This window comes from Ovis canadensis, chromosome 3, assembly GCF_042477335.2.
Source record: "Ovis canadensis isolate MfBH-ARS-UI-01 breed Bighorn chromosome 3, ARS-UI_OviCan_v2, whole genome shotgun sequence".
In the NCBI taxonomy this organism is placed as follows: Eukaryota; Metazoa; Chordata; class Mammalia; order Artiodactyla; family Bovidae; genus Ovis; species Ovis canadensis.
The window spans coordinates 172247605-172260587 of record NC_091247.1 but is presented as its reverse complement, the minus strand read 5'-3'; the positions used below and the strand labels follow the sequence as shown (position 1 = coordinate 172260587).

Below are 12983 nucleotides of genomic sequence, written 5' to 3'. Positions count from 1 at the left end.
ATCTTGATGTCTTAATCACCCAACAAAATGCTTGGCACACAGTATGCACTCAATAAATTCTTTATTAAATTAGTTAGTAAGCAATTAGTTATATGTATTTTATATAGAAATTAACATTTAAAATGAAAAGACCTAGGTTTGCATTCTTTTTTGTCACTAATGAGCTGTGACATTGGTTATTTTACCCCTATGGAACTTTGTTTCTCATCTGTAAAATGAGAATGTTGCTTAGGTATTCTAGCTTCCTTTCAGTTCTGACATTTGACTTGGGTGGGACCAAAAGAAATCAGAGGTTACCAGTGGAGCCCACTATATGAATTGGCAATAGAATACTTCTTGGAGAGTCATCATTAGAGTATAACTGCATTGGTAGCACCAGTTTAGCCTGGTGTTTCTCAAACTTGAAAGTGCATACATTTTAGAATGTACGAGTAAAATGCATACTCTGATTCAGTGAGTCTAAAGTGAGATTCAAGATTCTGCATTTCTAATCAGCTTCCAGGGGTGCTGGTGGTATTGGTTCCTGATCACACTCTGCAAGGGCCAGGGACTATCAGATGCCAGTTCCTGCCTCACTTATCCAGCTTTTGTCTTCCCCAGTTCCCAGAAGCTGGAGGTAATCTTGGGCCCCATATGCAGGAGCAACTCTAGTTAATCACTTAGGCAACAAGCCCCAGAATCTAGAATACCTCAGGGGAGGTCCTGGGCATCTGCATGATCTTAGTTATAGTACTCCTAATATCCAAGTTAATAACATTGAGCTTCTGCTTTTATTAAGACTTGTTAGTTTTCCCAGGAATCCTAACTCATCCTTTACTATCCAGCTAGGCCTCAGCTTGTCTTGAATGCATAGCCTGTTTGTTTGGAACCCTGAAATAGTGTCTTGCTCTTCTTAGGGGTATAAAAACCTCCAGAAAAGAGCACTAGCTCTGTATTTCTTGTTCCCAGACTTGTTGGGCTTCTGAATAAACTTATCTCCAAGAACTATTTTAGCTCTGTACAAATCTGTGTTTTCACTTGCCAGATGGAGTCTGGCAAGCTTTGCCTGATCAGACTTCTTTAACTTGATCATGCTTGTCTGCCTACCACTTTCATGGCCTCTGAAGAACATGCCTTGGGCTGTGCAACTGCCTTCAACACAATAGCCCTTGCAGTCGTTTGCATCCCTCCAGCTTAGGTCTCACAGGCCAAAAGGAAGGGCCAGCTACTGAAGCTTTATTGCCCCTCCCCTGCCCTACTTGCTCTGGGTTGCATTCCTTGAGCCTGATCAAGTTATAAACATAACTCCAGTCTCATTCTGAACCTCAAATAGGCTGGCTTGTGATCTAAAGCATCCTACCGGTTACCCTGGGTGCTAAAAATAGCAAGAATATGAGGTGCTTTAAAGCTAAAGGCCCTAAAGTGTAATTTTGAGACAAATTTGGACCATCAAACCTTTGGTCATGGTTATATCTCCTTAAGGCTAACCTGCAGTCTTCTGTCTAAATCAGCCATTCTTCACAACGCTTTTTAATGCCAGAGTCTGGGAGGTTCATTAGAACGATAGGCTCTGGCAGTCTCTTCAGTAATTGTCCTTACGAGACACTGAAATGGTTCAAAAGATGCTTTTCTTGTAAAGAAGTTTCAGTGAATAACATGTGTGGTTCTATTATATTCTACTAAAGGTAATTCTGTTAAATAGGATAGCATAATTTATAACCCAGGGTTTCTGCATCCATGGATCCAACAACTTGTGAATCAAAAATGTTTTTAAAAATTCACGAAGTTTCAAAAACCAAAATTTGAATTTGCCATGTTCTGGCAACTATCTACATAACATTTACATCATATTAGGTTTTATAAGTAATGGGGAGATGATTTAAAGTATACAGAAGATGTGCAGAGTGTATGTGCAAATGCTATGCCATTTTATGGGGCTTCCCAAGGGTTACTAGTGGTAAAGAACCTGCTTGCCAATTCAGGAGACATAAGAAGTGCAGGTTCGATCCCTGGGTTGGGAAGATCTCCTGGAAAAGGGCATGGCAACCCACTCCAGTATTCTTGTCTGCAGAATCCCAGGGACAGAGGAGCCTGGTGGGGTACAGTCCATAGTGTTGCAAAGAGTCAGACATGACTGAAGCTACTTAGCACACATGCCTGCCATTTTATATAAGGGACTGGGCATCTCTGGATTTTGGTGGATATCTGAGGGGCTTCTGAACCAATCCCCTGTGGATACTGAGGGACAACTGTACCTATCCCATAGAGTTGTTGTGAAGTTAATGAAGTAGAATCCCTGTATCATCTCATGGGGTTTCATGAGCTTCACCCAGTTTTTCCAACATTAAACTCTACACTGAAGGTCTAAGATAATGAATAGATGAATGCTCACATACAATATTTAAATCATCAAACAAATTTCAGCATTATCTTCTGAAAACATAGACTCTTAGGTTTGAGAACATCTAGCTTTCCTAAATCAGCATTTCCTGATTGTGTTGCTGAGATTTATGGCAGCCACTGCATCTTCCATCATGACCCAATACATACATACTCATTGTCAAAGGTGGAAAAAAATGTCCCTGAACTAAGATAGGAAAACTGTGCATTCTGTGTCTTTGCTTGTGGCTTTCAAAAATTACTCAAGCAACCTGTTTAAATTAGAATTTGTTAGTTGGTGCTCCATTTCTAATCTCTGTTTGACACCAGTTCATGGGTCCATGCTAATTGTCAGATGTGATTGTTGATGCATGAAACCTTGTTATTCTAATTATCAGCCACAGATGCAGTCTTAGCATTAACTCCCCCAGATCATCCTGCCCTAGACTGATAGGGATGTGATATTTCTATAGCCTTGTGAAATGAACTTTATGCTTTGTTCCTCATTTCTTAAAACTAACTGTTGGGGTAAACAATCTGTTTCCCAACCATGTCAGCCTTCTGTTTCCAGACCCTTTCTGAATGGAAATCCTCTTTTATCACTCTGTTGGTTCTCTTGTCAGCCAGTACACAAATTCTTCAGAATGCTGAACGTCAATCTAGAAATGCTCTTTTTAACAGAATCTATCCTGAAACAAATGTTTCAGAAAACACTTCCACTTACTGTATGTGGTGCATTCTGATATTGCCTTCTTATATTTAATTTCTTTTAAAAAAAATACTACTCGTGACCCACTCTATTGACTCCATGACCCATGAGGATTCTTGGAATGGTGATTTGAAAACTACTGGACTAAATTTCCCCGAAAGAGACCACAGATTTTTTATTTTAAAATGCATATGGAATATCTGGCACGGATTGAACATGGAAAGGGTGGGAAGGCGAGTACTTTCAAAATATGAGAAACAGTTTTAAATGTTTCTGGGAAGTGAGGTGTTAAAAGTTTCTCTTTTTTTGTATGGGTAGGAGGGATAGACAACAGACACGGAGTTAGCCCTAGGTTGCCAGCCTAGAGAAGCAGAATGGAGGGGCTGTTGGGAGAAGCTGTGCTTGAGAATAAAGAAAGGGTAGGCTTTGGAGGTTTTACCATCTGACACAGGTCACATGAGTCAAGGAGCAGCAGAAGCTACCAGAGGCAATGCTAGAGGGGACAGCACTCAAGAGCTGGGAAGTGCAGGAGCAGTCCATTGCAGGAGGCAAAAAAAAAAAAAAAAAAAAGATAAAAAGTGCTGAACAGGGCAAAAATACACGGGAAATGTTTCATGGGAAAGAGCGGAAGGCCCTTCTTAGAGACAGCAGAAATCAAAAGAATGCTATAGTGGAAGGTTCCTCTGCAAAAGGTGATAGTGATCAATTGTCCCATTTTTCAAAGCTTGACCCCTCTTCAAGACTCCCAGAATTGGAATCACTGGTCCGACTCCAAAGATTTCAGGCACTGATACTGAACTGCTCTCAAATACTTGCCCGCCTCTCCTCCTGCTCCCCAGTTAGCCCTATTGCAAACATCTATACACATGTAAGAACATAGATGTGGATAAAGATACAGAATTAAAGATAATAAACATTAAAATGAGTTATGCTTGTGATACAAATTTTTAAACAGCATTCAGAGAAGAATTAAGTTTTTTCTCCTGTTTGCTATACACTTCAGTTTTGCTGGTTACTCAGATTATACTCTCTTCTGTACAACATTGGCACCTGAAGCATCTCTAGGGAAATATTGCTGGTATACTTTAAAAGGTGCTTTAAAAACGATGCTTACCGAGTGTATCACATGTATATTTGAAGTTATTACACTTTAAAATAGTGTAATAATGTTAAAGTTACATAATAATAAATGACAACTACTATTTAGGTTCAGTTCAGTTCAGTTACTCAGTTGTGTCCGACTCTTTGCAACCCCATGAATCGCAGCATGCTAGGCCTCCCTGTCCATCACCAACTCCTGGAGTTTACCCAAACTCATGTCCATCAAGTCAGTGATGCCATTCAGCCATCTCATCCTCTGTCGTCCCCTTCTCCTCCTGCTCACAATCCCTCCCAGCATCAGAGTCTTTTCCAATGAGTCAACTCTTTGCATGAGGTGGCCAAAGTATTGGAGTTTCAGCTCTACCATCAGTCCTTCCAAAGAACACCCAGGACTGATCTCCTTTAGAACGGACTGGTTGGATCTCCTTGCAGTCCAAGGGACTCTCCAGAGTCTTCTCCAACACCACAGTTCAAAAGCATCAATTCTTCGGCACTCATCTTCCTTCACAGTCCAACTCTCAACATCCATACATGACTACTGGAAAAACCATAGCCTTGACTAGACGGACCTTAGTTGGCAAAGTAATATCTCTGCTTTTGAATATGCTATCTAGGTTGGTCATAACTTTCCTTCCAAGGAGTAAGCATCTTTTAATTTCATGACTGCAACCACCATCTGCAGTGATTTTGGAGCCCCCCAAAACAAAGTCTGACATTGTTTCCACTGTTTCCCCATCTATTTGCCATGAAATGATGGGACCAGATGCCATGATCTTAGTTTTCTGAATGTTGAGCTTCAAGCCAACTTTTTCACTCTCCTTTTTCACTTTCATCAAGAGGCTTTTTAGTTCCTCTTCACTTTCTGCCATACGGGTGGTGTCATCTGCATATCTGAGGTTATTGATATTTCTCCCGGCAATCTTGATTCCAGCCTGTGCTTCTTCCAGCCCAGCGTTTCTCATGATGTACTCTGCATATAAGTTAGGTTACGTTTACACAATTAGGGCTTTCCTGGTAGGTCAGACGGTAGGGAACTCGCCTGCCAATGCAGGAGATATAAGAGACACAGGCTCGATCTCTGGGTCAGGAAGATCCCCTGAAGAAGGGAATGGCAACACACTCCAGTATTCTCGCTGGGAGAATTCCATGGACAGAGGAGCCTGGTGGTCTACAGTCAATGGGATCACAAAGAGTTAGACACAACTGAGTGACTAACACATTTACACAATTATCTCTGGGGTACTCATGACACAGAAATCTTAACTCATCTACCAAAGGTCACAAAATTACTAAGCATAATAACAGAACTGGGATTCAAAACAGGAGTTTGATCTGTCCCATTCTGAGGGCTCTAGAACCTGTGTTCTTAACCAATACACTAACGAAAGCAAAATAAATAAAAAGAAGACCATTCCTAGTAAAAGTGCGCAAAGACAGCCTCCAAAGTGGTTCATCAAAGAAGTCAGAATACTTTTTAAAGCAACAGCAATTTGACTCTTAAGAGCAACACTGGAAATGAGTATGTAACACTTTCAATGTACTAAAAGATAATAATTTCCAAGCTTGAATTCTCTACTTCATAAAAATTTATTTCCTAGATAATGTAAAACAATGACATTTGTCAGGCAAACAAAAATTGAGAGTGTTTGCCTTCAGAAGATGCTCACCAAAAGAAATTTCAAAATATATACTTCAACAGAAAGAAGTGATCCTAAATGGAAGGTCTAAAATGCAAGAGGGAATAGAAAGCAAAGCAAATGTTGAATATATAGAAAATTCTAAAGGAAAATAACTCTTGTATAAAATAAAAATAATATTATCTTGGTTACTAAAAAGAAAATGTACAATGATATGTCATTACAGGAATAAAGACATTATTCATTGACTTTCAAATTGGTAAGTATGTATGTTGTCCTGAGGGGTAACCACAAAAAGCACAGCAAAAACGTGCATAATTTCAAAATTCAGAGAGTAAAAATGAATGAGAAAAATAATAAATCCCAAAATGAGAGAAAGACAGAAAACTGAGAGAAGTAATAGTTTAAAATAATATGGTAGATTTCAAAACAAACAGAGTAGCATTTATATTAACTATGACTGGACTACCTTTGCTAGTCAAAATACAATGTAGTCAGACTGCATTTTAAGATATCCAAGCATATATTTTTATTTAAAAATACAACTAAAACACAAGGACAAAAAAGGGTTGAAAGCAAAAGGCTGGAAAAAGAAATACTGTGAAAATAATAACCATGAGAAAGTCATTTTCCTCTAATAATATCAGACAAGGCAGACTTTATGAGGAAAAAAGCATTCTTATGAAAAGGTCAGAAGTCACTTCAAAATGACAAAATACTGAAATCGCCAAGAAGTCACAACACTTGTCAACCTGATTGTACCTAAGAGCAAAGCCTCCGATTACATAAAGCAAAATTTGACAGAACTACAAGAAAAAACTAAAACAACAACAATCTCAGTGACAGAATTAAATGGTAAAATCTCTTGAATGCATAGGTTTGAATTGTACAGGTCCTACTTTATGAGAATTTTTTTCAATAAATACGTACAATTATACTATTATACACAATCCATGGTTGGCTGAATCCACAAATGTGGATGTGGAAAGCCAACTGTAAAGTTACACATAGATTTTTTATCTGTGTGGAAGGCCAGCACCCTGACTCTTATGTTGTTCAAGGGTCAACAGTTCTTGATTTTAAAAAAATAAGAAGCGAAACAAAAATAGAAAAGTCAGTAAGGATACAGAGTACCTGAATAAGACTACACAGACTGACCTACTGCACATATATCAACACTGCCTCAACAATTGAGGAGAGCACATTCTTTTTAAGAGCAGTGGAATATTTACACAATAAACATTTCCTGGTAAAAAACAGCAAGTTTCATATACAATATCATGTAGAATATTTTTTTATTAACACAGAACAAAATAATCTAGGAATAAATAACAAAAGATAACTAGAAAAACTTCATATAGTTTGTAATTTCAGAAACATGTTGAAATGACTTGTAAGTCAAAGAAGAAATCATATTGGAAGTTTAAAAAGTTATTTTTTACTGAAAGATGATGACAATACTATAATAAAAACTTGTAGGATGAAGCCAAAGCAAAATTTAGAGAGAAACTGATAGCCTTAAATGCATAGATTAAGAAAGAAAGGACTAAATATTGAGCTAAACATCTATCTCAAGAAGTCAGTTAGGAAAAGAAAACACATACACACATAAAAAAAAAACAGTAGAAGATATCTAGGATTAATGAAATAAAATTAATTAATGAGATATCTCTGGTGACAATAACCAAGAAAAAATGCACAGATAAGCAATATAAGGTTTCAAAGGGGCACTTCAGCTACAAACACACTGATTGGTTAAAAAGATGAGCATGCGTGCTTAGTCACTCAGTCGTGTCTGACTCTTTGCAACTTCATGGACTGTAGCCCACCAGACTCCTCTGTCCATGGGATTCTCCAGGCACGAACACTGGAGTGGGTAGCCATTGCCTTATCCAAAAGGATGAGATAAATTTTAAATAAAATGGAAAAATTCCTAGAAAATGAAACTTTAGACAAAACTGACCCAAGAAGAAATAGAAAACCCCAATGTTCTGTCACAGGGGTGACAGTTAAAATACTTAAAACTTGTTTTGACACATGCACTTACCATTGGAACAGATATTAGCCCAACCAGAATTGATACCAGCTCTGAAAACCAGCACGTCATTAGTACTATTGCTTAAAGACTGCCTCTAACTATGGAGAATTATATCTCTAGTCTTCTATTGCCTCACAACAAAAACATAAGTGCTTTACTTTGATAAACTCTTAGCAGGTATCTGAGAAAAAGGGTTACTCCAAACTTACAACCCTGGACTGTGTGGATCACAACAAACTATGGAAAATTCTTAAAGAAATGGGAATACGAGACCACCTTACCTGCCTTCTGAGAAATCTGTATGCAGGTCAAGAAACAACAGTTAGAGTCGGACATGGAACAACAGACTGGCCCCAAATTGGGAAAGGAATATGTCAAGGCTGTTTATTGTCACCCTGCCTATTTAACTTATATCCAGAATACATCATGAGAAATGCCTGGCTGGATGAAGCACAAGCTGGAATCAGGATTGCTAGGAGAAATATCAATAACCTCAGATATGCAGATGACACCACCTTTATGGCAGAAAGCAAAGAACTAAAGAGCCTCTTGATAAAAGTGAAAAAGGAGAGTGAAAAAGTTGGTTTAAAGCTCAACATTCAAAAAACTAAGATCATTGCATCCAGCCCCATCACTTTATGGCAAATAGATGGGGAAATAAGGGAAACAGTGACAGACTTTATTTTGCGGGGCTCCAAAATCAGATGGTGACTGCAGCCATGAAATTAAAAGATGTTTGCTCCTTGGAAGAAAAGCTATGACCCACATAGACAGCATATTCAAAAGCAGAGACATTACTTTACCAACAAAGGTCCGTCTAGTCAAAACTATAGTTTTTCCAGTAGTCATGTATGGATGTAAGAGTTTGGCTATAAAGAAAGCTGAGCACCAAAGAACTGACACTTTTGAACTATGGTGTTGGAGAAGACTCTTGAGAGTCCCTTGGACTGCAAGGAGATCCAACCAGTCAATCCTAAAGGAAGTCAGTCCTGAATATTCATTGGAAGGACTGATGCTGAAGCTGAAACTCCAATACTCTGACCACCTGAAGCGAATAACTCACTCATTGGAAAAGACTCTGATGCTGGGAAAGATTAAAGCCAGGAGGAGATGGGGACAACAGAGGATTCGATGCTTGGATGGCATCACCAACTCGATAGACATGAGTTTGAACAAGTCTGGGAGTTGGTGATGGACAGGGAAGCCTGGCATGCTGCAGTCCATGGGGTAGCAAAGAGTTGGACACAGCTGAATGACTGAACAGAATCGAGTTCAGTGGTAAAGAATTTGCCTACCATGCAGAAAATGCAAAAGTCTCCGGTTCGATCCCTGGGTCAGGAAGATCCCCTGGAGAAGGAAATGGCAACCCACTCCAGCATCCTTGCCTGGAGAATCCCCATAAACAAAGAAGCCTGGCGGGCTACATTCCCTGGGATGGCAAGAGTCAGACATAACTTAACAATTGTATCACCACCACAAACTTACACAAACTTCACCATTGAACAGAAAACCATGATTTTATTTATCAATGAATTTTATGAGCCTAACAAAAGCCTCATACAGAAAATATCTGACAAAGATAGCACAAAATGGAAAAATTATAGCCCAATATTACTCTTGAGTGAAAGTCACTCAGTTGTGTCCAACTCTTTGTGACCCCATGGACTATACAGTCCATGGAATTCTCCAGGCCAGAATACTGGAGTAGATAGCCTTTCCCTTCTCCACAGGATCTTCCCAACCCAAGGATCGAGCCTAGGTCTCCCACATTGCAGGTGGATTCTTTACCAGCTGAGCCACAAGGGAAGCCCCATTTCTCTTGAAAACAGTGGCAGAAATTCATTAGGAAACATTAGCCAACCAAATCCAATAAAATTAATACATCATGGCCAATTTCAGGAGCACATGGTTGATTTAACATATAAAATCAACTACCATATTAAAAGAGATCAGTCATGAAGTCATCTTAATAGATACAGTAAGATAGTCACGAAAAAAACTTTCTATCAAAGTGGAAGTAGGAAAAAAATCTCCTTAATGTGATAAAGGATAACTGTAAGAAAACATTAAATGTCACATATAATGCTGATACACTGAAAAGTTTCTCTTTAAGTTCAGGAAAAAGGAAAATGATCAACAGGAATCAGACATTCTCAAGATTTCTTAGTTACTTGCACAGTTATTTTACTAGACAATATAGATTCTAAATTGCTATACATTTCTGTTTATATGATTAGAGGATATTCTCTATTCTTATAATGGCTCTGTTAAACTTTACATCCAAAGCTAAGATTTAGCTTTGTAATTATATTACATACCATAGGTTCTGTTTCCTTTGGAGGTTTTTCCAGGGGAGGAATGTACCACTGAAAACAAAGTTCTTTGTTTACAGCTTGTGTTACCACAACTGATGGCACAGAGTCTCCATACAATGGGCTGGTAACGCTCTTTAATGATAAATCGGAGTGTAGAGAAGCATCAGTTACTCCTGTCTGGGGAACAAACAGAAACACTCACTTTACTGCTGGCAATGAACGTATTCAATATTTAAGACATTCATTCAATTTGCATTCAATAGTGGCTATACTGGAAAACTCTGGGAATCATCTCAGCTTGCTTTATGGATGTAGGTCTTAAAAACCTCCCAATTACCACAGAGAAGATTCTTCTGTGGAAAAAAAATATGCTTCAAAACCCAGTGGACTCAACAAATGTCTTCCACTTTGGTGAATATCCAAGAGTAACGATCTAGAGGGGACATATCAGCGCTATCACTTCAGCCTCAAGATCACCATAGAGTCTAAGAACATCTACTTTTCTTCTGGTTTATTCATTGGTGTATACATACTAAGGGTTTGGTTACAATTTATTATCTGCTTTCCAACAGCATTTTCTTTGTAGTACCTTATGAAAAATAATACACAGTTTTTGCTGTAAGAGGTCAAAATCCATTACTTTCATTCCCCTTTAAATGAATATGGCTGGTTTGCAAGTTTAGTCTTGGTTAATCTGGGCCCAGCTCATTTGATAGAACTTGGTCGCTGAATCAGGAGTTTTCAAGAAGCATAAATGTATAAACTGCAATTGGTGATTTCATAAAATATTTACTTAGTTCCTTAAGGTAGCTAAAAAAAAGTAAAGCATGATTGCTGTTAACAAAAGTAGAGTCTAGCCAGAAAGATAATAATAATGATAATAATATCTCACTTCTAAAAAGGACTTTCTTTAGTGGAGTGTAAACTATTTTCAAAATTAAATTCTCATTAGTCCCAAGATTACAGTGTGGTAACTGGAAAGCAATTCTTCTACTAAATCTTGTCCTCCAAAGGCATCTAAACGTTTGTTGACCAAGGGGAACATGTCAGTGACTGTAAAGAAAGGCCTGGTGTTTCTGTAAGACTCTCTACCTTCCATTTCTAAGCCTCCTCAAGATACAACTGAAGACTGTCAATGCAAAGTTCTTCAAAATAATATAAAAAGAGAAATAAATACACTGACCTTTCTGGTTGTCTACTGATAAAAGAAAAAAATATGTCTTGACTGAAAGGTAATACTAAAGGTGAAAACTATTTTAAAATGTCTAGAGACTGTCATAAAAGGATATGATAAGCCAGAATCCTCATTTATTAGCACTAGGACACTAAAAGCATGACCAACATGCACAATAAATAAAATTATTAACTCTATGTCAGGCAGTTCACCAAAAAATCAGGTAAATAATTGATTCAGGAAAAAAATGTTCATTTTTTTCATATTTGAGTGCCTTTCAGAGCTCTGACAACTATTTTAGAAAAGAATTCATATTTAATAACTAGCTAAGTGGAGAAAAATAAAAAGTAAATACCTTCTTTGTCAACATATATATAGTGTTTATTTACACAATAGCATAATAATAATGAACTGCAACAGAAATCAATGTTAATATAGGCATTTCATTTTCTTTTCTCTTTTAAAAAACACAATATCTAATCCCTAATGGGATTAATTACATAAGTTAGTCAATGGGCTATACACAGGTACTTTTGATGTTTGATTTATTCTTTGAAAGGAATGAAACAACAGACTTACCAGAAGCACTCTTGTTCATCATGTACTATAATCATCAAATCACTCTGCACTAATCAAATGTTTGACCTTACGCAGTCTGTCACGGGCACACAGACTAAACATGAATAACTCAGCACTCTGCACCATTTTAATCATGTCCTTTCTGGAATTTTTAATGTAATTTGTTTGGCGTCTTTGTTTTTCCATCATAAAGCTTCAACAGACTTGACAACAGGCAGACTCACAAAGCTGATGAGTATGACATGTATATATGATGGTTCTGGAAATATATCTACTTCTTTGTGGGGGAAAAACAGGTTTAAGTACAAAATTATGGGAAGGGCTTGATTGAAATGGCCTCCTGAGTGACTAAAGGCTCAGAAATGTTATTATAAAAGTCAGCCAAGCTTGGAGTTTACTTTTTAAAAAATCCAAAAGGCTTTATGCTCGTTAGCTGTCTACCCCAGTGAAACGAACACATGATTAGGTGGCTTGCACCTGTCAGGCAAGCGACAGTGATCTCCAGGGCTGATTATTCTGGGAGAGTGTTCCACTAATTATATCAAAATAAAGAGCAAACACGGTGAAACAACTCTTTGATATCATTACTGCATTAGAAATACTGTATGTATTTACATTGTGTTCAAGGTTGTATGTTTGGAGCACCATCCTTAAGAACTGGGTAATGATAGGCTGCCCTTAATAATGAAATGCTCAGCAAAGCTCCTTTCAGAACAGTATTTAAGAAATCACATACATTAGTTTCCAAACTCTTATAAAATATTCACAAGAATACATCCACTGAAACGATAGTTCTCAACTTTCTCATTCTCTCTTCTATTCCAAAACACCTGAGGTATCTGGGGCACATGGAAGGAATCCTCAAGGCAGTCTCAGGTCCTAGGAGGGGGTGACTCAGACAGTTGTGTTAGATGGAAATGATCTGATCCTACTCTACTGGTTCCTGCCAGGTGGAGGGCCAGACATTAACAATACATCCCAGCTTTTCACCTTCCCATACATTTTCACCTTCTCTCTGCTCCTCTCCCTAGAGAGAGTTACTTAATAGGTGAATTTGAGAAAAAGAATTTTG

The 12983-nt window shown here is 37.9% G+C and overlaps 1 protein-coding gene across 1 annotated transcript in view; it reads right to left on the bottom strand.

Moving 5' to 3' along the window:
• The window catches only part of CFAP54 (cilia and flagella associated protein 54), a 325750-nt gene that overhangs the window by 44825 nt on the left and 267942 nt on the right, over positions 1-12983 (bottom strand). Inside the window, exon 64 of the mRNA XM_069585110.1 lies at positions 10162-10335. Coding sequence (XP_069441211.1) covers positions 10162-10335 — 174 coding nt within the window. The remainder of the gene's footprint in view (positions 1-10161; positions 10336-12983) is intronic.